Below are 25,389 nucleotides of genomic sequence, written 5' to 3'. Positions count from 1 at the left end.
TGTCAGAGCCAGAGACGTAGCGGCCCTAGTATAAAAAGAAGTTTTTATAAGCGAGTGATGGCAGACCAAAGATGATGAGTCCGTACAAGGGAAAGGCTGTAGGGAGAAAAGTCACATCAGCGACGGCAGGTATGCTAGTATAGTGGAAACGCACTCTATATGTTAAGTTATTGATCTCTTACCTAACGGACAGCTTTATCGTGACGGACCGGTCATGACTCAACACAATTCCCTCATACCCAGGTTCAGTGCATAGACTATTGCGTGCTTAGAAGTATATACTTCATATTAAGAAAATACAGGATGTAACAGGTAACGACGTACAATATATATATATATATATATATATATATATATATATATATATATGGGTGCACTTTACAATACATGCTTCAGGTGCGCATCGATAAGTAGAACCTCTTTAATAGAATATAGTGATATATGGTAGGATTAGCGTAGTTAGGGAAGTTGTACCCATCTTGTTAAAATTAATAGTGTGTGATTTTTTTGTCTGCGTAAGGATACCAACTGCAGTGGCGATTGTAAAATTCATCCGATATTTCTTTGTAAATTTTACAAACTGGTGCTTTCGCGAAATAGGATAGCACCTATTCTTCTTCATACTTAAATAAATAAATAAATAAAATAAAATAAACTTTGTTACTACTGTCTTCACAAGAAATTTCCAGGAACAGATTTATTTTCATTTATTAATTACAGCTCACAGATGACGAGAAGAACCCTAGCAGAAGTAGTGGGACGTAGGTATGGGCTCGCCAACTTTTCACACGGGGGTTTCAAATGACACCACATTAATTTTAACCGGAGTGCCAGACGACATCTATTCTGTTTCACCTTATGAAGAGTATAAAACGGAAATGACGTTCAACGAGCGTGACGTTGCCACTTATAATGAGTATGAGGAGGCCGATTTGAGAGAGAGAGAGAGAGAAAAAAGAACATAACCAAACAGCGCAGCGGTAAGCGACTCAATAATAATAATAATAATAATAATAATAAAAGAAGAAGTGTAAGTACTTACCATACGTAATTTACTCTCGGAGGCAAGAAACACCCAAATCGTCTTCATCCAGGTCCATATCCTGATCTTCATTGAAACTGTTGGCTGCTTCTTCGTCACTTTCACTTTCTGAATCACTATTTAAATCTGTAATGAGTCTGTCATGTACAATTTCGATCAGTTCATCTGCATCCCACATTTCTTTCTCAATTTTTTTAATGTGTTCAAAATAGTTTTTACAGTCTTCTGAACTAATTTTTTTTTATCCCTTCCTCGAGCAGAATCTGAACGTCAGACAATTTAAATGTTTTATTTTCTGAAGCAACATGGCCCTTAACTTTACACCACACGAGTTCAATAGGAGAGAGTTCACAATGATAAGGGGGCAGATGAAGTACTTCATGTCCAGCTTCCTTTGCAATACGGTCTATTCTATAGGAGACTTCTATATTAGAAGCAACCTTATTTAACATTTCTATTACTTCAAATTTGTTCCAGTTTGAATCACATTCAACACCTTTAGTTTTTAACCACTCCACAATTTCTCTTTTACTACATGGTTTCGTTGGGATTTTTTCGTCCTTTACTGAGTGTGTGGGAGCATTTTCAATTACAATCACGGAATTTGGTGGTACATTCGGAAGGAGTTTTTCTTGGAAATATTGTTCATATTTTGCTGAATCTAATTCTCCGTGATAATCACCTGTTTTTGTGCAGCGAAAAACGAGGTCAGCTCCAGGAATTAACCCATTCTCAGTCATTGCATGAATAACTATTACCCTCCCCCCCTTTCCAGAAGGTGCCTTGACGCCTGAGGACAAACCTTCTCTGCAAGCTTGGTTAGCTGTTTTGATAGTAGTATCATGCCATGCCTTTGACTTTGTGTGACAAGCGTTGACCCAAGTTTCGTCAGTATAAACAATGCACTTACCTTCTTGCCTCCGTTGCTTAATATTCTTCAAATATCAATGCCTCCATGCGATAATGTCCTCTCTCTCAATCAACAGAGACCGGCGCTTACGAGACATAAAGCTGAATCCCATGTCAAGTAGAAGGCGATGCAACGTCGATAATGATAAAGTAGGCAGGTCGTCGTCCTCTGCAATAATCAGGGTTGGCAAAAACCATGGTTTTTATTGAAAAAAAAAAACTTCTTTGGTTTAAACCAGTTTTTTTTGTTTGTTTGTTTGTTTTGTTTTGTTTTGTTTTGTTTTGTTTAAACCAGGTTTATTTGGTTTAAATAATTTGCTTTATACATTCATACCATATATGGATAGAAATAAGTTAGCTTCGCCTTGTTGTTATTCAACAGCCGGGTTATGCTGGAAGGGGTCTCATAAGCTTAAAGCTGAATAAAAACTGCTTCTCGAGTTACATCCGAGAGAAATTGTCCTCCATTTGAACTCGGAACCAGGACTAATTGGCCACAAATGCGATACGTCTGCCGACTCACTCACGAAGGAATCCTGATAAAAATACGTTGTACTGATCTTTACACGCTTCTTAATATAACCGTCAAGAGTCATTTCAGAAGGACAAAAAGATAAACAGTTGCACAAGTGAAACCATTATACAGAATTACATATGGACAATTTCAAAGTACTACGGAGTACAGAAGAACTAATTTAGTTCAAGTTAGTTAACAACGACTTTTATTGGTCCAAATTAATACAACGACTTAATTTGTATATCAGTAAGAAAAGTGAATAAAGATAAGAATTATTTGAGTCCACTTTGGCTCACTCATTTATACATAAATAGATACCAAAGATATTTCTCATTTCACTAAGTGCCTCTCGTGGGGTCTGACCCCCCCCCCCCACACACACACACAGACAAAAAGTACGGCATTTCGATGTATTTTATCAATAATAAACATTGAAACGAAATATTTAGAATTTGTCTTTGATTGCAATTACATAACAATAATAACTACAAAAAAATCACAAAACAAACATTTATAAACTTATATTAAAAAAGTTGCTTTTGTAGTATAATCTTTTTGAGTAATGAATAGGGAATTTAGGTCTGAATATAATACGAATAATATACGGAAGTGAAACGTGATAACCCACAAGTGTGTGTTCATCAAGATTTTACAAACACTTACACTTTTACGAACATTTTTCGTTTTTTGGTTTAAACCAGCCAACCCTGGCAATAATACGATGAATTTTCCGCAAAAAAAGGAAGCTCATTGTCCCTATACATTTTATGAATTTTGCGGCGTATTGCTGCTTGGGTAAAAGAATCCTATTTCTCCAGCCTTGTATTTTTATTGTCGCTTGGTCTTTTCTTGCGTGGAGTAGAAACTTTTCCTTTAGTGCGATGGAATTCCTGACGCACTTTCGATATAGTTGTGATTCCCATTAATGTTGCTTCAGAGGTCTTCCTCATTGCTTCTGAAACAGTTTCGATACCCCCCTTCACTGCCTGGTTTCGAAAATATGAATACACGTTTAATAACATTGTTTTCTCACCAGTAGAAAGAAGTTTCCCTTTCTTTCTTTGCTTCTTATAACAATGTGGGGAATTTTCAGTCATTCTCTCTCTCTCTCTCTCTCAAAAAAAAAAAAAAAAAAAAAAAAAAAAAAAAAAAAGCACTATAGCAGTTAAACACAAAATTAACTAATAACACTAGTAATAAAATAGATAACACACGAAGTAACTATAACAAGGAAAATATACAAAATAAAACAAAACAGAAGATACGCGCACCAAAAATTCACTGAACTAGCACAGATCAAAATGAATCAAAGCTGTCATTCGTAGCGCTTCCGACGACCAGCGACGTGGCAACAACTCAGTTCATGTTGCGAAACTTACCCTATCGTAAGAAGTTTTAACTGATAGAGGTATGCAAACTCATTCTTTATTGTTATTCTAACAATCAGTCTTACTTTCTTCGTTTATCTGCTGCAAAAGTTTCTACATTTTAAAAAGTTTTTTGATACTCTGATATTTAAGTGAGAGTAAATTTGACAATCTTACTTGCGTCATGCTTTTTCTTTTGTCATTGACTACAGTTAGGGTTGCAAGTACTTATATTATTGTGCTAGCTGAACGTACTAGCTACGCTGGACACTCGAACAGTTTATAAACTGCCACGCGAGTCAACTCTACAGTTTAATTGGTTTTTACCACAATCTTGGAAAACATTTTAAATTCTGTCACTAACTGAATTCATTAAAACTATTTTTGGTTTTAAACCGGCTCGTTTTTCTACTAATAAATCAGCAAACCTAACACTTTTAATAAACATATGATACCAGGGCCGTAACTTGTGAAGGGGGGGCAGGAGGGACAACTGCTCTCCCAGGGAATCTCCCCGCCGTTTGAAGGGGCCCCATTTTAAGACAAAATTTTCTTACTAGATATACGATATGAACATGAAATTATAAATGAAGCATCAAACAAGTTCACTACATTACGTAAACAAAACAGCACACAAAAGATAAATAAGTCGTGGGCTCATTTCAGTAAAAAAAAATGTCTACTATTGGGTGTCCTAGAAAAAATATTTATTCGTATAGCTTTGAGGTTTGTCACTATTGTACCCTTAATTAAATTGTCATGTGTGGAATGGAGTCAGGGGCGTACTAACGGCCCAGCAGACCTTGCGGTGCGGGAGCATAAAGTGTAAGATAAAGATGGAAAGAGGGGGCCCAAGAATTAGAAAAACAATTTTTCTAGGGGGCCCAAATACGCGTATTAATGATTGTCTCCCCCCCCCCCAGAAAAAATCTTAAGTTACGGCGCTGTATGATACTGATTAATAGAATTGGATTTGAAGATAGAATTGCATTCGTTTTCTATCAAGGAGTGTGTAAGAAAATTGAATGTTAGAAGGGTGTAGAATCTGAAGGTTATTATAAACAACTAAAATTGCAAGGCTATCTGCTTATTAAAAGAAAAAAGAAAAGGCGAATTTCAGCTTTCTAAGTTGAGTGGTTAGTGAAATACTTTTTTTTTTTTTCTTTCTTTCTTGGTATAGTGTCATAATCAAAGTAATATAACAATCTCAATTGGCATTGAGGTCTAATACAAACCGAAAATCTTTTCATTCTGCTGTGCCGTTTGGCCATACAGAAAATTGTATTACACACACAAGTTATTTAATTAAAGATACTGTTATAAATATCTAAATAAAGTGACTTGGGTCATTCACTTCCCACTTGTTCCACGAATAGAGGCAACCGTAACCTTGTTGTACGAGACTATATGCACATGTTTTTAATCTTTTGACAGAAAAGTGCACTTTTTGCTACTGGCTACACTGGTTTGACGCGTCTGATGTATTTCCGTTTTATATTCTTCATAAGGTGAAACAGAGAATAAGTATAGACCATACCACAAAAACCGAAAATGAACTTGACCGTGTCGTTGACCTCTCCCCGCTTACCCTGTTTTAGGGTTCTTCTCGTCATCTGTGAGCTGTACTGAAACTTCAGCAGCGAAGCCATTTGTTCCAGTCGCGAGAGACAAATGTGGGCTCTATAATTCAGTTGATACAACTTGTCCCTTGAGACATTTGCTTTCCTGTTATTTTCCTTCCTGCACGTGGTCTAACAATCAGCCTAGAAGGACTGTTTCTATGGCAACAGCACGTTCAGCCAATTATCGTGGCTCATTTTTCTCGCTCTGAAGTGGTAAACATCCCACCCTCTCCGCACGTTGCCAGTTTGAATATAAACAAATGCACATTGTTTCAGTCGAATGTCAACTTGAGTAGTGGACCTGGTGGTTATTGAAAGCATTCCTTTTAACTCATGTTTGTGCCGTTTAGCATTTTACATTTAGTAAACGTTAATATGGAAAAGAAACAATTCACTTGTTCTACTTGCGTGCTTTCAATATTCGACGCAAAAGCTGGCAACGCAGCATTGAGCACCACGTGCGCGCAGCGAGTTGTCACATGGGACAAGTAGCATCAACTGCAGTATACTTCCGTAGTTCGAATAGTTTTGACACTGGTAAGAAGATAGTTCACGATGACTTGGCGTGTGGAGATAAATGAGTAGGATAACAACAATTGATTTGGGAGCTCAGCACCGAGGCTGTATGAGACTTGAACTGACGGTTTATCGTGGGATCCCAAACTACATGAGCGCTCACTAGGAATCGAATTGGGTGTCTCACATCGAAGACGCGTACGCTAAGTATACATTCCGCAAAATTAGAAGCGAATTGGCAGTTCATGGAAATGTGTGTTTAGAAGAAATCATCTACATTGTGTTTTCATGTTATCATGTGGTCGTTGTTACTTGCAAACCTTAAGAGTGTTTCTCATATCTCCGAAGCTAATTGTAATGTAAAATTCCTGTAAATGGCATTATGATCTTTACCTTTATTGCAAACCATCTATGTAATGCTTACCTAAGCACTTTTTTGAAATAAGTCTTTTTTTGAAGAATGTAAAAATTTCAGTCCCTTGTAACCTCTTCCGTACTTGTTAGAAATACATTACACCGTGGTCGTGGTATTCGACACAAACTACTTCCGATGTGCATTGACATGTTTCTGGTGCCGCCTTCTCAGATCTAGTGGCTAGCATGTGCCGTCGGTGCATGTAGTTCCAGATTCGATTCCCAGCAGGGCAATAAAAAAAAAATTAAATCATGGTCGTTCACTTTTTTTAATCATCCGTCTCCTTTAGCCTAAAGAGCACGATCGTGGACCGTTACAACTAAACATAATTCATTCATAATTTTTGGTGCATTAACGCAGATATAGGTTATAAATTCACCCACATAGACAATTGTTGCTTAAGTTAAACAATAAAAATTAGATAAAGATGAGTAACGTTCATTTATCAGACATAATTAGGGAAGTCAAGAACACCATTTCGAAAAATATGGCTTTTAGAAGACAACATGGCAAAAATAAAATATAAAAATTGACCAGCTTTACTGGTGACCTATCGGATATCTTAGGAACACTAAAAGAATATATTCATGCGATTCATCATCCAGCGTACAAATTATCTCAATGGATAAGTCAATATTTGCTATAAAACACGACAAAATTCCAATACGTAGTTAATGATAGTTTAGAGGTTAAAACTGAAGCATATTTTCGTGTCACAGTTGAAACTAGCATCAATAAACAATGTTGAAATGTTTACATCCATACCTATAAATTTAGCTACACTTTTGTTTCCAAAAATGAACCAGTTGATCAGTGGCCACTGCTTACTATTTGGTACCAAAATGTTCAGCATCCTATCAACACCAATATGATCTTTCTGGACTTACGGTTCCTGAGATATGGCTCGTTAAGTATCCTAATATCTTTTTTTTTTTTTTTTCCTCCAATATCACGGGAACGGTAAGTCATGGAGAGATTATATTGGTGTTAATCAATACCTAAGAGGATGGTACCGATATTAATTGGTCACTAGTGGCCACCGGTTACTATTTGGTACCAAAATATTTACTATTCTCTTAGGTATTGATTAGCACCAATATTATCTCTAGGACTTACGGTTCACGAGACATGGCTCCTCAAATCTCGGGAAATCGGCCATCTTTTGGCCAATATCTTGGGAACGGTAAGAGTGACGCGAAAAATGTAATAACTTTCTCAGATAAATTTTGATGCTCTATCAAATGCAGGGTCCAAAATTGAAAAAATCTCAAATAACGCGCGCGCGCACGCACGCGCGCACACAGAAAATTCAGTAACTAACTTCTTTAGTTCGTTCATAAACTGAATGACTTAGAAATTTATGAGGTAACCAAAATGTTATGTTAGTTATTAAGAAAAATGATTTCACAATAATAAATTACAAAATAATTTCACAACAATCAGTTTCATTTTATGTAAACCTCTGTGTATTTCACTGTATTGAGGTGAGTAGTTTATTATTTCTACAACTTGTATTGCATAGTCACTAGCAAAAATGTGTGTGTGCCCACTCTTTGCTTTGTCAATATCTTCCAGCCAGGCTACCAATGGTATTATATTTTTAATCATTTACAGAGATTTTAGTTCTGTCAATGAAACTCGAGTTAAATTTGTTCATTTTGAAGTAATTGCAAGAACATGGTAGTGTCTTACCGGTACTAACTTTGGTTTGTAGCGTGCGATAATATCCTATTTAGTTTCGACATCTATGATTTCCTGTGAAACTATTTTAAAAAAACTAGAAATGTGTCTCAATTTTTATTTGGACCTTCGTCAGCAGAAATTGTTCAGCTTACACTAGATGTTCTAGATAGGAAGTTTAAACTTAGCTTCAGAAGGTTGTTTAACCTAAGAACTTTTACTGTGCTGTGGATGAAGTATGTTACAAATAAGGGTTACGTCGAATGGATTTAAGTCTGCTTAACCTTTCCACATGCAAACCTTTCTAGACTTCATACCCATGGGTGTATTTTTTTTTTTTTGGAGGGAGGGGGCAAATCGTTATTAAAAACTCAGCTATAAGCATCCTGTAATAATGTAAACGGCGACAAATTGTTTGAACGAACTACCGTCATCTTTGCCAGTCTGATTGAAGAAAAAAGAAACACTGCTGAATACTTCACCTTGTTGCCTCCACCTACAGATAATAGAAAAGTTTATCGAGATGAAATGGATGGTTTCTTAAACACTATATAGAGATGAATCGGTTAAATTTTGGGTACCTTGAACTACAGAAATAAATGTTACTATGTGGTCAAACCTAAACTAGTATATTCACTTAAGAGTGAAACAAGTTCCAACAGCGGGTAGCACAAGTAAAAATCTTCAGAACCTGTAACCGAAGAAAACGTAAGTTGCAGTTCAGATAAAATACTTCTCCGGAAAATAAACATAATACTATTATCTCTTGTATTCAACGTTAAGACACAGTTGTGATATGCTGGAAGTTTTCAGTGATTTATATAGCTGTCCGTTTATTCTTAAAATTACTTCGTACAAGTGCAAGTTAGATCTTATAATCACCCATAATTTTTTCTTCAGTTCAAGGAATCCAAAATGTTCCATGTCACTTGCATATAGTTTTCCGTAATCTGAGTGTTGGAGGTAACTTCATAATGTTGAGTACAACAGCTTATTTAAGTTTGGTTATTTTCATTCACACTGGCCAAGACGATGATGGTTAGTTGAAACAATTCATCGGTTTCTGTAGTATTATAGGATGCTTGTAGATAAGTTCTTTAAGGGGAATGAGCGAACTCAGCCACGGTACGAACACTCAGTCTTCTGGTACGTCGTCGTATCATTTCAGGAATTCTTGCCGTATTTTGTTCAGCAATCGCTCGTGGGCAGCCTGTACACTCATTTTTTTTCTACCATGTCCTTCCGTCCAAACACGTTATTGTAACACGCGTATCTTAGACACATATATATCCCCAGAACCCTCACTTAACATATGGAATGTTTCTGTAGGCTATTTCGTAAGTTTCGCAAGGATTTTTTTTTTTTTTTTTTTTTTTTTTTTTTTTTTTTTTTTTTTAAATACTCGTCCTTTTTCCGCCAGATTGCTGTTTAATGACACCATCACTGGCGAGTCCGGGCAAGCGGTATCGCATGTTAGGAAAGCAGTTGTTGTCAACACCTTTCTTTTTTAATTAATCATTTTTCACATTTATATACAGTATTTTATATATATATAAGGTTGATTGATTTAAATCAGTTTTTTAATCCGTGGTTTAAATCAAATATGTTTATTTAAAACATATAAAATGCGATGTTTCTGACTACTAGAACACTACTAGTGTTCCCACCTGGTGTATCGGGAAATCTTAAAATTTAAGTCATGAAATACTTAACAATTATTATAATCTATTTTTAGACAATGTGCTAGTCAATGCCTCCATTGGTAGCGACAATGCTTAGTGTAACATAATTACTGCTTTATACGCGTACATTATGATAATTTATATTATTATTAATAGAAAATAGTGTGTCGGGATGCCGTTGGGTGTTCAGCAGAGTTTATCATTAGTCGAAAAATGTTGGAAACTACTGCACTAGGCAATTGTAAGTCTAAACTTGCATCCTAATCCATATGATGGTAGGATGTTAATACATTTAAACAAAATATATAGTTTTTTTTAGGTTAAAGGCCAAAGATCTTGACAATGTAGTGGTTTTATCATTTCATATTGTATGCATATATAAAACTAGCCAGACCCTTTGAAATGAATTTTTGAATATAGTTTTTTTTTTTTTTTTTTTTTAATTATAAATGTCTTGCTGACTAAAATTAGTGTTCTATAGGGAAGGGAGTATAACATTTGTCAAAAATAGTGTGCCTGAAGAACCTCTTAATTTAGGAAAATGAAACTTGGTATATAAATCCTTATTAAAAATAATTCTACAAGCTTTTACAAAAATTCCTCTGCCATTTTTGGAGTTAGGTAAAATGTTTCATATGTTTCTGCCCATTTCGCGGGTTTTCGCAGAAAAGAAAAATAAATAAATAAAACTTGTTCCTATTTTATCGTTAGTATATATACGAAGTTTCAAGTGAATTGAACGTATTCTATCGTTTTCGCGCTGGCTTTAAAATATTTCCGCGTAATTGTTTGTTGCAGAATACAAACGTACACTCTTTGCCAGACTAACTGTTCCGCCATCCTTTCTGGCATTCATAATGGTTCTAAGTTCAGTGACCGTTATTCCTACTCTCAGGCTACATAGTGTTGCCATATTGAGACTTTTTGTTCAGAATTACACATACTAGTCAGTTATACATAATTATGGGCCGCCCTGTAGTTTGAAAGGAAGAAAGAAAGCTGTTGTAGCACTCGAAAAGTGGAAGAAAAATCTTGAAGTCAGCAAAAGAAATTAGGAAGTTGATAAACAAAGGGTTTGAAAAAAACTCCAATAATACGGTAGATAATCGTAAGCGGAATGGATAAACAATATCTAATGTTATCACCTGTTCGTAATAAAATTTGTAAATATTTTTATTCACACTTTTCACATGTATTGTTTTCATTGTTTGTCACCCAGTCTATGTATTAATTCATATTCTGGAATATTAAGCACACCCCAGGAAGCGGTTCTAATCCTCAACTCGCTCTGCTGAAATGTTTATTTTCAGTTGTTGCTTTTCTGTTAGCTACTATATGTATTGTTCCACAATATATTTTGATTGAAAAATGTCAGTTGTATTGAACCATAGGTGTGGCTGTACAGTGTTTTAGTATGTATTTCTCAAAAGAACATTGTCATGTACTCATGTTTGTTATTGCATGTCCTTCGATACTTAATAATAATTATAATAATAATAATAAAAAAAAAACACCATTGGTATTAAAACATATATTACATTATAGGTAAAGAGGGTGACCCATCAAAAATACTTCGAATTTCTTGTTAGCGTTTCTTCTAGTGACTGCCACATATCTTTTAATGCCCGTTGCATCAATAAAAGTCTGAAGATATTTTGCAAACGAATTTGTAGCCATAGATTAGGGATAGCACATCGTTTCGTATTTAATTTTACCAAAGTTGAATCTGGAAGTTTCTCCAAAATAGTAGACTCTCTAATAATAATTATGCTACTTGGTGACCAGCGCGTAGGGTAATATGATTGATTTGGAGCTCGACGTCCCATTTCAGCAGTGAGTTTGAGTGAGACAGATCTTGATAATTAAGAGAACGAAGTTAGAGGGGCGATTTTCTCCCTTTGTGGTAACTGTAGTTCTCTGTAAAAGATTTAAAGAAAGGAAGGGGAAAGATATCTTTTTTTCTTTCTTTCTTTTCTTTCCTTCACTCATTTTGTTGTCTTACTGATAACGGTTGTACTTTTCTTTCAGATTTCTTATGAAGTTGAGCCATGAAACTGTTACAATTGAATTGAAAAATGGAACTCAGGTACACGGAACAATTACAGGTATGTTTTTCTAGTATTTTAAATAACTGAATTATTAATTTGTAGACAAAAAGGTTTTTTTATAGAATTATTAGGATTTAGTGTAATAGGTAGAGAAATCCGTTCAGATACGGTATTCACGGATGTATCCACAGTGCCTATGCGGATAGCGGATAAAAATGTAGTATTCGTGAAGAGACAAAAATTTAATTGTTGTTCTAAACACTATTACTTACATCTTATAAAGTGTGATTATTCTTTCGAGACAAATAACTGACAGAATAAAAGTTACTTTCGTTAATTATTTTCTTTTTCTGTGATTTTTAAACCCTATAATCATCATGAAGTGCTAATCGTATTTTGTAGTAGTTTGTGTGAGGTGCTGTATTCTTCTTTGTGGAGTTCTTTTTAATCACCATTGCGTTTAATGCAAGCTTTATAATTTTCTTGTCAAAAATCTTCATCTTGCAGGGAATCGTAATTAAGTAGGTCTCCATTAGACGTGTGTGTCTGTTTACATGAATTTTATTATATTTTATTTAGCATAGTTGAACAATAGGAAGAAATAGTATTGAATGTTTAGCTTGGATTTTTTTGATATTGAATTCACGAAACTGTAAAGGAGGTTGACGTATATTAGTGTGCAGTCCATAGTTTCTTGGTCGCTGAAATGAATAGTGACGCATTCAATGCGGTTTAAGTCCCAAGTTAATGCCTATCGGCAGAAGTGGGGGGAGGGAGGACTTCAAAGCTGGCTGAAATTTATGTCGAATTCAAAGTTTTCGGGATTGAAAAACTCTGACCCGTGTGAAATTTCTTTTGGAAAGTAGATAGTACCCACTTCAAGCTGGATTTTTTAAAAAATAATATGTAGACTGATTATAAATCCGTGTTAAGTGCCAAAATGAAATGTTGAGTGAAAGCCCAGAAATTACTTCAAAACTGGTGACACATAGGCCCACGCGCATTCTTCTGGCGATTATTTGAACTACTTCCACAGTGAATACTAGATAGCCCGTTGTTCAATGAGCAGTGTTAGGCACATAGGCCACATCTTGACATTAAACTGAACTTTTCCATTTTTGGCACTTAGTACTGATTTCATTTTCAGTCTACATATTAATTTCACTAAAGGCATATTGTTTGGGTGTAGAATGTTTTCAATATTTGTCGAAAGTAGACTACCGGTATATTCTGTATTTTTTATCATTACACTTTCATTGAAATAAATATTTTAAGGGGAAGGAGATTCAAATATTTTCCGTAAACCTGTCCTCTCCGTGCGAAGAACAGGCATTTCAGTTAGTATATATGCATTAAGATTTGCATGTAGTGTTAAAAACGTTAGAGGTCAAAATATGTGAATGTACTTTCCTTACAGGTGTTGATGTCGCCATGAATACTCACTTAAAGGCTGTAAAGATGACTGTGAAAAACCGAGATCCAGTTTCTTTGGAGACACTTAGCATCCGAGGGAATAACATCCGATATTTTATTCTTCCTGATTCGTTACCATTGGAAACTCTTCTTGTTGATGACACACCAAAGGTTCGAGCCAAGAAGAGGGAAATGTCTCGAGGTGCGTTGTTTATTTATTATGTGTGCTTCAAAAGCATTTTTTTAAATACTGTTAAATATTTTGTATGCAGTTCATTGACATGAGGTGGTTGACTATGAATTTATTCAAAGGATAGTTGTTTTTTTTTCTGCTTCACTACGGAATAGCTTAAAGAACGCGAAGACCCTTCCCGGGTCTGATATTTTCTCTGATCATAATCTTGTGCTGGCCGAAGTAGATATTCAACTGAAAAATGTAGGCAGAAGAAAAGTAGGTAACAATGTGTTGAATACTGAAAAGTTGAAAAACGAGGAAATAAGGAATCTTTTCGTTAAAAAATTGGAAGAAAAATGTTCAAACGAGGAAAGGATAGGCGCAGGTAGTAACGCACGGTGGGAACATATTAAACGTTGCTTACAGCAGGCTGCAGAAGAAGCAGTAGGTTACCGCGAACACAAAACTGCTAAGAAACCATGGGTTACGGAGCAGATGTTGCAGAAAATGAGGGAGAGGAAGATGTGGAAACAGGTTGATACAGAAGAGGGCAGAAAGATGTACAGAAAGTTAAATAATGAATTACGAAGAGAAACAGACAGAGCGAGGGAAGAGTTTTACAAAAGAAAATGCGAGGACATAGAAGAATTAGAAAGAGTTGGGAAATATGAGGAAATGTACAAGGAGGTGAAATCTATGGAATTTCGGAGGAAACAAGGGAGTATTATGATGGCAGTAGAAAATAAGAATGGGAAGGTAGTCAGCGAGAGAAATGAGGTCATAGGAAGGTGGAAAGAATACGTTGAAGACTTATATGAGAGTAGGGATAGACCGTGTAGCCTAAATGTTGAAGTGGAAAATGAAGTAGGCGAGGATGATAAAGGATTTAGTATTCTTCGGGATGAGTTTGAAAAGGCTATATCCGAGATTAGGAATGGAAAGGCAACAGGAATAGATAACATACCAATTGAGTTCATTAAAAATATAGGAGACAAGGGAAAGAAAGAATTGTGGCGACTATGCAATGAAATATATGAAACAGGAGAATGGCCAAGAGACTTTCTGAAAACGAACATGATACCGATGGCTAAGAAATCGAACCCAAAGAGATGTGAGGATTATAGAACTATTAGTCTCATATCTCATGCAGCTAAAATTCTGCTCCGAATACTGAACAGAAGGTTATATGGAAGAACAAATAAAGATGTTGAGGAAGAGCAGTTCGGGTTCAGAAGAGGCAAGGGCACAAGAGATGCTATTGGATTATTAAGGGTGATCGGTGAAAGGTTTATAGAAAAAGGGAAAGAGGTGTATATTGTATTTATTGATCTAGAAAAGGCTTTTGACCGCGTGAATTGGGAATCGTTGTTGGGAGTTCTAACAAAGATAGGGGTGGAATGGAAAGATAGAAGACTCATAAGAAACTTATACATGAACCAACAAGTAAGTGTTAGGATAGGGGAAGAACTCACGGAAGAGAGTGCAATTGGAAGGGGAGTTCGACAAGGATGCTGCCTCTCGCCAACACTATTTAATGTCTATCTAGAAGAAATAGTGAAAAAGAGCCTACATGATGATGATGGCATTTCGGTAGGAGGTAGAATGATTAGATGTATAAGATTTGCAGACGATATGGCGCTTGTTGCGGAATCTGAAAAGAAAATCAATAAAATGTTAGAAAAAATGAGAAAGGGCTTTGAGGAATATGGGATGAAGATAAATGTTAGAAAGTCAAAAGCCATGGTGATTGGAACGAAGGGGTCTGTGTCAAATATAAAAGTGGGGGGGGGGAGAAAATAGAACAAGTGAATAGTTTTCGATACCTGGGTAGTGTTCTTAGTAATAACATGAAATGCGAACGTGAAATAAAAGCAAGGATAGGAATGGTGAAAGAAGCCTTTAAAAGAAAGAAAAGTCTGTTTTGTGGGACCTTGAACAGAGAGTTGAGAAAAAGACTCATAAAATGCTTCGTGTGGAGTGTTGTATTGTATGGGGCGGAAACGTGGACATTACGTAAAGGTGACGAAAATCGACTGGAAGCCTTAGAAATGTGGGTGTGGAGAAGAATGGAAAGAATTAGTTGGGTCGAGAGGAAAACGAATGAGAGAGTGTTAGAAATGGTGGGTGAGAAAAGAACACTTTTAGATATTATTAGGAAGAGGAAGAGAAACTGGTTGGGACATTGCCTAAGAAGAGATTGTATCATGAGGTAGTAATAGAGGGTATGGTGGCGGGAAAGAGAGGGGAGGGGCGAAAGAGACTACAATTAATGGATGATATTAAAACAGAAAGATCATACGCGAAGACGAAAAGGTTAGCGGAGGACCGTGGAGCATGGAAGCTTCTCAGCTGCAGCAAGTGACCTGCCAATAAAGGCAGAATACCTATGATGATGATGATGAGTAATTGCACGGTCAAGTAGTGTTTTGGTTGTAAATATGTTTTTCTTTTAACGACATTGATATAAATAGTCTTATTTTAAGGCACTTTTTGATAAATTAAAATGTGATAATCAAAAATATTTCTTAAACGTGACAATAACTAACCTGTAATATGCCATAATACATGGGTAATTCAATGTTTCCCTAAGCTGTAAAAAAAAAATATATATATATATATATATATTTTTAAGGTACATTTGTAAACTATACGTACGTGTGTAGGTGGGTCCTTCCTCACTTCTCCATATAATCTCCATTGAGATTCAGGCATTTGTCTCGCCGTTGCACCAGGTTGCCCAAACCCTTTCCAAAAAATCAGGGCTCTGGGCATTTGGCATGTTTTCACATTCCGCTTCACTTCATCACTAGAGTCCGTGTTACTCGAATTGGCGTATGGCATCAACCAATAAGCTCGCAGTACGCTGTTACTAAACCTTCAGAGAGGAATCTAATCATTCATAATTGTCCACAAGTACGAACAAAGTCAATGATGAATGATTAGATTCATCCGTGAAGGTTTAGTAACAACGCACTGCGAGCTTATTGGCTGATGCCATACGCCAATTTACGTGACGTGGACTATAGTTCATAGGAGATCAGGTCTCTTAACTCAAACCTGAAATCTTCTTTAGTGAAACGCAATTCGACATAAGCGACCTTCTATTTTCTTGACGATGACACGCCCACAATTTCACACAAACAAGACATAAAATTAAAGAATGAAGGTAGGAACGGCTGTCCCACTCTCCATACAGCTTCAATTTAGCGTCGAGTCACTTCCGCCTTTTTCCGGTGTTAGTCTGCATTGCAAGGTGAACGTTTCAAAACATGAAAAATTGAAGCGGAATGTGACGAGAGTGCCAAATGGCCAGAGCCCAGTTTTTTTTTTTTTTTTTTTTTTTTTTTTTTAAAGAGTTTGGACAAATTGGTGCAACGGTGAAACAAATGCTTGATCTCAATGGGAATTATGTGGAGAAGTGAGGGTGAAACCACCTACACATTTATGTATAGTTTACAAGTGTAAATGAAAGAAATTTTTTTTACAGCTTAGGGAAACATTGAACGACCACGTATTCAACAAGGTAAAATAATTTCGAGAACCGTTCGTGCTCATTTCATCGTCATTAATAAACTCAGACATCGAGCTCACGTTCTTATTTTACTCTTCCCAAAATTGCAGTGTAACATGAGTTATTCTATTTAAAAGTTGTTGTGTAAAAGTATTTTATTAATACTGTAAAGCCTGTACTACAAGATACAAAAAAAAAAAAAAAAAAAAAAAGTTTGTGCTGTTCATGACGTCCTAAGTGTTCGTTGAAAGGAAACTAGTTTATTTCGCGTTGGAAAAAAAACTCAATGGCCTATGTAACGCGGAAGTTCAATGCCGCGTTCATAAAATCTCTCCATTGATTTTTGTCCTTAGCCAACTAGGTACAGTTTTTACTTCTGTTGTAGTCCTGTTTCTGCAAGGTCCATCTTAATATTGTTCTTTCAAGTCTTCCTAATGGTCATTTACAGATTGCATTTCCAATTAATTCTTTGAAAGCGTTCCTACTTTCTTTCATTCAGGCTACATGACTAGCCCACGTGAGCCTCCTAGACTTGACCGTAACAATATTTAGTAACGGTATAAACTATGCAGTTCGTCCTATAAAATTTCTGCCATTCCAATTTCGTCGTCTCAGGATTTTATTTTCAGATACTTCGTCTGCTTTCTTCGCTCTGAGTAAGTGACAATGTTTAGCAACCATACAGCACAACAGTCATGATTATCATTTTATATATACTTTAAGCATCAAATTCCTCGACAGAATTAGTGACGACAAAAGATTTTGAACTGAATAATAACACGAATTTTCTGCTTTCTGTAGATACTTAATTTTTTCGTGGATGTGGGTTTGGTCTGTTAACATCGTTCCCAGATATTTGAAGGTATTTATTTTGTCGAAAGTGCTAACTGATATTTTGATACATCCGTAATTTGCAGTATTACGATCCCGGCAAACTTCCATGTATTTAGTTTTCTCTACATTTATTTTTAAACCCATGTCAAAGCAAGCGTTTAATAAGACCTCTGCGTTTCTTTGTATTCTCCTTTCATCCCCTATTATATTTACATCATCAGCATACGCCATAACCTGGTGAATACCATTCAGCTCTAGGCCCTGGTTGCTGTCTTTGATTTTCCTTATTACGCACTCGAGAACAAAGTTAAGTAATAATGGCGACAACGCATCTCCTTGTTTCAGGCCATTCTCGACGTGAAAGCTCGTGTACAAGACTTTACCTACTCGGACTTTGCTTTGGGATTGATCTCAACTAATCTAACTAGCTTTTTCGGCATTCCAAAGTTTGTAAGAATATTGTAAAATGTTACCTTCCTGAGTTGTAGGGCTTTCTAAAATCAATAAATAATGAATATACTGGGGTATTGTATTTCCATTTCTTTTCGAATATTTATCGAATGGTAAATATCTGGTCGATAGTTGATCGATTTTGCCTAAACCTGTACTGATAATCTCCAATAATTTCATCTACGTATGGGGTCGGTTTTGCGAATAGGATGTTTGAGAGGGTTTTAAAGGATGATGAGGGAAGGGAAATGCCTCGATAGTTATTACAATGGGTTTATTGCCTTTCTTGTGAATTGGGACAAAGATTGATTCTTTCTACTTTTCTGACAATTCCACCTTGTTCCAGGTACGAAGAATGAGTCCTTATCTTGTTCCACAGTTTTCCCCCTCCAACTAAAATTAACTCAGCTGTAATTTTGCATAAACCCGGAGGTTTGTTCCTTTAATTTCTTTATAGCGGTTTCTACTTTTCGGTTAGGCTCTGGAATATACGGTTCTGCTGTATGCATTTCACTTTCTTTACGAACATTAATTGTTGGCTGCGTGTTAAGTAAATCGTCAAAGAAATCTTTCTATCAAAGATGCTGCCTGTATTAGTGAGAATTGTTCCGTGGGCTTTCTTGAATATATAAGCGTGAGGTTGATAACTGCTATGAGGAGTTAATGTGACGAGCGCCTATATGAACATGTTACACGCACATAGCAATCACATCTGATCCAGTATCAAAGAGAATTAGCGGTATCGAAGCAGCTTGGTGCGACCTAGCCCTGTCAAGAGCCCCATAGAATCGTTGAAATCGACAGACATTTGGGGAGGATGCCGTGAACGAACGCACCACGAGACATTAGTTTCAGAACTTTAGATCAGAAGAACTAAGTCTTTGTGATGAACCTCTCAGTGAGTGACCATAGGTGTTGGGTAACAAAACCCTGATGGTAGTCATAGAAGAGGACAGCAGTCAAACGTGTGGTGAACTTGTTTCCAGGTTACCGAAAAATCATGCAGACTTCACCTGCACCGCATAGGGAAGGTGTACGAGTAGATACCCCACACAGTGTTTACTGGTTAAGATGCTTTAAAAGCTAAATTAAGATTACCATACTTTTTCTTTCGTCCAGTCGTTAGCTGCATGACAAGCCCCCAGTCTTAGCATTTAACAATTTCTGGACGTGTATCATTTCAGTCGAAATGGTAGAACAGCTGCAGTAAATAGTGTTTCGTTCAGGTATGTGGGTCTACGCGTAAAAATGGTCAATTTAAGTTTACATGTAAAGAACATAGATATGTAACTTATTTAGAGAATGCATGTCAATTTTAAGTTTTTTTTAAAAAAATAGACTTTACATATCAGTAGTTTGAAAAGAGAAAAAAACGTAGCTTTAAGGAAGAAATGAGATTGGAAATATTTCTTTGAAATTGAGATTCTTTATTTTCCTTTGTAGCGTTACTTACGGAACGTTTATCAAGCCCTTTTTGTGAAACAGTAGATTTCACACTAAAGTCTCCGAACTCTAGCACCATATTCTCAATTTGCATCCATTTAACACTTCAGTGCTTTGTTTCTGCTACAGGAAAAACCTCACATTCATAGTTAGTGATGCATCTTTGGTTTCATATTGTCGGAAGTCGTTGGTGTCTTTACCATTTCCCCAGAAAGAAGTGTAAACTGGTTGTAATCGGGGAATGGACTGACCAGTTGGCAGGTCCGCTTCTGAGGAAATATTCGTTAAGACAGGCCGTAGTGCGTCTTGCACTGTGGGCTGCGCAAGCGTCATGCTGCAGCATATTCCAGTGGATTGTCTTTTAACATCAGTAGAAGGTTTAAGTAAGGAAGCGTTCGGTAATCTGGTACGTCTTCAAAAAAACGGCGTTATGGTAAGTTGGCCCACTAATTCCCGCCACACATTTAAATTTCACGGAGGCTGTCGTTTCACGTGACTCAGCCAATGGGGATTGTGTACAGACTAGTTCTGTTAAAATCACTCGAATATTAGTTATTCGAATAATTGCTATTATTGTTAAATAGTGAATTGTACTGGGTCGGAAGTGTTGCATATATTTGTACTAGCAGGTTCAGAGGAAGGTTTGTAGTGTGGTTACTAGTTATTGATCATTTTTGACAGTCGAAGTGTGTGTTGCTTAATGGTTTGGCATGTGGACTTTGGATATTGTAAAGTTCTGCTTGTGCAGGTATAGGTAGAGAAAATTACAGCCAGGAATACTTTCCCACTACCGACTTTTATTACAAAATCCTCTATAAACAGTATATTACAAATATTACTTTAATGTAATTTCTCTAGTACTGGGTTAAGAGAGGTGACCCAAGGCCCGAGCAGCCTCGAGTAGCATCTCCACAGAGCTCCGAGCGAGCGAGCTAGATAGAGTGGATTTTAGGATTGCCAATGCTCCACGCAAGCAGAGGGAGTTAAGAGTCACAGAGCTCCGAAGCAAGCTAGTTGACAGAAGTCATTAAAGCTCCGAGCAAGCTGAGTGGGAACAGAGGAAGCCTAGGAGTTCCGAGCAAACTAGACGCTTTGGGTTAGGTATCTTAGAGTTCCGAAACAAGCTAAAGGAGGAAGGTGACAAGTTGCAGACTGGTACTTGGCGCTGAAATCCTCTCGGTTATATAGGTTTCCAGGTGAGGCGGTGGCGCTGGTGTCGCCTATAGTAATCCCTAGTAAGACGCACATGGTTGATGTTTGTCAATATAAGCACATGTCGGTTGTTTGTAAACAAAACCATGTGGGATATTACAATATATTTTGATCAGATGAAATGATGCATCATTGGGCACTGTTTTGTGAGGTACACATTTTTTGAAGATTTGGTGTTGCTAATTGAGGGCATTTATGCGTATTTGGACTTTTCCCAATACATCAGTTACTTAATTTTGCAGAATCTTGTCTCGTGTATGTTATCCATTTATTACATAAATGTAAATAAACCATCGCGTAATGAGTTTTTGAAATGTTTTTCTGTCTACACAATTTCTTCATGTTTCATCAAGCTAACAGATGTAAGGTTTCAATTTTAATACAATACAATTTTCATATAATTTAAACAAGAATAAACTTAAAATAATTACCTAAAATTCCCTATGGGTGACAGTATATATGCTGAAGTGGGATCTACTGCGACAGCAGATAGAAGAGAAACTTCAGCCACTGGTTTGTTTTTCGTACATCGTCGAGACGTCCAGATCTCTATTTTCCTAGAGGTTCATGAATAATTGTCGGCTTGGTTTACTTCTGTTGGGGTCTCTCTCGGAGTTACACCGCAGACGACAGCATAGCATTCTCCACTTTCACGAGTGATGTGGATGTTCTCACGTACTATGAAACACACCCGACCTTCGAACCACAACATGGATAATAACATAATTTGGCCGTAGTGCCTATCTCGTACTGTTGAATGGGGCATTAGTACTCGTCCTTATGAGGGTATTTCTTGATGTATATGGAGTAGATAAGTGCAATAAACACCACTGACATTTCAAGGCATTGTTCCGTTTATTTTTTCATTTATTTGACAAAATTTCATTCTACAATAGGTTTTAGTGGGCCCTTATATACATTTTGACGTCTGTGAAAATACCGGATCGATTGTATCTTCCGTTTCCTACCTCGGAGTGCAATTTTTAGGTGAATAACGTGGTGTATACGAATGGTCACTAGATGTAACCATAGTTAGTTAACAAAATTATCGAAGTTGATTTTGGGTCTACCCCACACGCAAGTTTTTGTACATATGATTTCATTGCTTTAAGAATCTTCTTAAATTATTTTGTTACTTATTTGAATAATTTTTTTTTTTTTTTCACCGCAGTTGATCGTAAACAGTCACTTTAAAGAAAATCAAAATTCTTAACATTTTTCCTTTAAACAATAGTTTTAAAATATACACTACAGTCCCGTTTAACGGAATATTGGGTTAACCGAACTGCTAAAAATGTGACATTTGTTGAGAAGCACCAACAGTGAATATTGTTTTAATCTAATAGTTATTTATGGAAGAGTAAGTTCATTGTTACATTAGCTGTACTCTCACTCCATCCCCGTCTATTTTTAGCACGCAATGTAGTGTAAAAGATCAAGGAACATCTGCCGGTTGAGATTTGTACACAAATGTACAGTTCTGTATATAAAAAAAATCTTTTATTCCGGTTTAAGTGAATTTTCGTTCAGGCGAAGCACTACCGGTCTCTTCAAATTCGGTTAAACTGGACTCTGTACTTCTTTACAAGTAGTATGTCTATCACCGTTAGAAAGGCAAATTGCAAGAAGTATGATTTCTTGCCTAACATTTTTTTTTTATACCTATAATAAATAGAGAATCTATTTCAGCAGAAAGGAAATCATCAATTACTGTTGGCAATGAACGACATAGTTCTCAGCACCATAAAAGTGCACTCAGGTTTTCGATTTGCACGAAATATATGTATGAGATATACTCCTCAGACATATCTGTTGTGATGAAGTCTACGTGATCTATTGATTGAGTTTTAAGATATAATTTTGGGCTATAGGCCTGTCTCATTAATCACACACTGTGTACTATCGTCTTGCATGTGAAAAAATTGGATTTGGGATTTAAGTTGAACCTCCTTTTCAGCAGCTATGAGACTTGAATCTACAGTTTGTGGGATTCGAAGCACATGAACTCCATCGGGAATATAACTCGAGTCTCATCCAAAGGCGCATACGCTATCCGCAAATCCACGACGGAACTCATATGAAAAGATTGATTAGGGTGTACTTGAGTATCGGATTCATCCTAATAGATACAGCATATCGTACAGCATAAATGTTTGTTTACAACAAAATCAATTTTCTGGAAAGTAACTCGTGGGCATTTACTCACCACGTTGTTTTGTTGAACTCAGCGAGATCTGTCGATTGGTGCACGTCTCATGTTAGTTTTTGTTCGTTAAACGCTAATGCTATTGCAGATTTTACGTTTATATATGATTGCGAACAAATGTACTAACAAAATTCTACAATTTTGAAGAGGTGCTTTAATATTTGATCTATTTCCAGGTGGCGGTCGAGGCCGAGGACGTGGTGGTAGAGGTCGTGGAGGAAGAGGAGGCAGAGGACGAGGGCGAGGAAGACGTTAAGGAAGTTGGCTGTTACTCTATCCTTCCCTCCCTCTGTGTTACATGTGTTCACTACAGAATGAAGGAAGTGATAAAAATGATTTAGCTGAGTTCAAACAGCTAAATGTTACGTTCGTTTACTGAATTCCTTTTCCTTTCTTTTGTGATGTGTTGTACATGTAATTCATAGAATAGTATATGTATGTACCCATTCCTAAGTTTCCAAAACATGTAAATATATCACCTCGTAATGTTTTACAAACATGCATATATAAATAATGGCTTCTTGACGATTGAGCAAATAGTGCTCCAGTATTTTTGTTGTGTGAAGGAAACAACTTGTGTTTGATTTCCTGTCTCCATGTCATAAAAAGAAAGTTGATTATAAGAAACTAGAATATCTTATGTATTATTATCCATATACAAAGTTGTTTTAAGTATGAAACCTCACATAATTTTATCATAAGAAGTCCATTTTTGTACTTTCGATAATAAAGAAAAGAGCTCTTATCGTATCTTCTTTTTCGTTTGGTAATCATACTTTTCACAAACGTCCTGATTTGTTCTTTGGCATTTAATATTTACATGATTATGTGAATAATACAAATAACATTTTGAAATTCATTGTTTACTCAGTTTTCTGGAAGTACAAATTGTTAGATGCATTTAACATACGAGGTGCGCACCAAAAATACATGCCGTTTTATTCGAATTTCCAAGAACAAGGAAATACAGAGAACTAGCTTATCTCTATTTCTCAACAACCTCCCTCTCGTTATTGATACACAGCTGTCATCGTTTCATCCGTTTCGTGTAGCACGGGGCATTCACATACTGGAAAATAGCACTTTTCAGGGAATGATCTGCTGGCAAAATGGTGTCCACGAAGAGAGGCAAAATGGCGTCCACGAAGAGAATTCTTAAGGTTTAGAAACAATCAGAAGTCACTCGGGGCTAAATCTAGGAGGGTGTCTATCAGTCACGAAAGTCAAGAAAAAGATGAAATTTAGCTTTAGGGTCAGAATTTTTTTATCTGTACGAATATAAGTACAGACTGAAAAATTTTATTGTATGAAACTTCAAAATTCACCGCCAAAAATGTCTGTTGTCGGCTTTAGACGCTACCAAATCGTAAACAAAGCACGCTTCTATCGCATGCATGAAAATTCGGCCTAATTCACATTAAAATTCGCTCTTGAGACTGTCCTTCAGCGGGCATCATTGAGCAGTGGCGATTCAAATCTCATCGCATCCCCGATACCACGTATGCATCTAACGAGTTGATTAAACTCTGAGAAGATACCAACCTTTTATCACTCCAAGGAACGGCCTTTGAAAGTAGAGGTAAGATGAAGATAAGAGCTGAAGAATGTAGGTAGTTATTAGTTTTTGAATGTTACGAAATTATATAGTTTGGTAAAGAAAAGGTCACGAAACTTCATTTTGAATTTTTAGTAGACACCCTGTCTAGTGAGTCGGTGGGTGTGACAAGTTCAATATCACGTCAACCAGAAATCAGGTATAACTTTACCACGATGTGGCGCTGCATTGTCCATGTGGAGGATGAAATTGTCATTTGCCATTTCTGGTCGTTTGTCAATTTATACCCGCCCGTAATTGTATGACCTTTTGGAACAGGATGGGACAATATAATTCCCTGGGAATCCCAGAAGATTTCGTACAGCATCTTCTCATTAGATGCCACCTGACATTTTTTGGGTGGCGGTAAATGTGCGTTTCCACTGCATCGACTGCTTTTATGTTTCTGGCTTGAATAATTGAATCTGTGATTCATCCATTGTCACATTTCTAAGGTAATGTGTCCCTTTCTTCTGAAGCGTGTCAAATTTCCAACACAATCGAATCCTTGCCCATTTGATCGTCATTAAACACTCGTGGAACCTAGTGAGAAGAAACTTACCTTAGGCCCAGTTCGTTTTTAATTATTCGTTCTACTGTTCCCATTGTTAGCCCCAGTGTATCACAGATCTGCATGTGACAGCGCCTGTCTTCCATGACGAAAATTTCAACACTGGGAATGTTAGCGTCAGTTAATGCTATTTTTGGACGTCCAGACCTCGGCTAATCTTCCACACTCGTTCGCCGGCTTTG

At 36.6% G+C, this 25,389-nt stretch overlaps 1 protein-coding gene across 1 annotated transcript; it reads left to right on the top strand.

Annotated features, from left to right (window-relative positions):
• Window positions 1–64: 64 nt before the first annotated feature.
• LOC145677760 (putative small nuclear ribonucleoprotein Sm D1) lies at window positions 65–23,792 on the top strand (the record flags this gene model as incomplete). The annotated part of the gene is made up of 4 exons (XM_081748134.1): window positions 65–129; window positions 11,779–11,855; window positions 13,216–13,413; window positions 23,219–23,792. Coding segments are annotated over 4 exons (420 nt in total), but the record flags the coding sequence as incomplete, so codon positions are not given.
• Between the last annotated feature and the right edge of the window lie 1,597 nt (window positions 23,793–25,389).

This window comes from Thermobia domestica, unplaced genomic scaffold (genome assembly GCF_964235325.1).
Source record: "Thermobia domestica unplaced genomic scaffold, izTheDome1.hap1.1 HAP1_SCAFFOLD_1339, whole genome shotgun sequence".
Taxonomy (NCBI): Eukaryota; Metazoa; Arthropoda; class Insecta; order Zygentoma; family Lepismatidae; genus Thermobia; species Thermobia domestica.
This window is presented reverse-complemented; position numbering and strand designations above follow the sequence as displayed.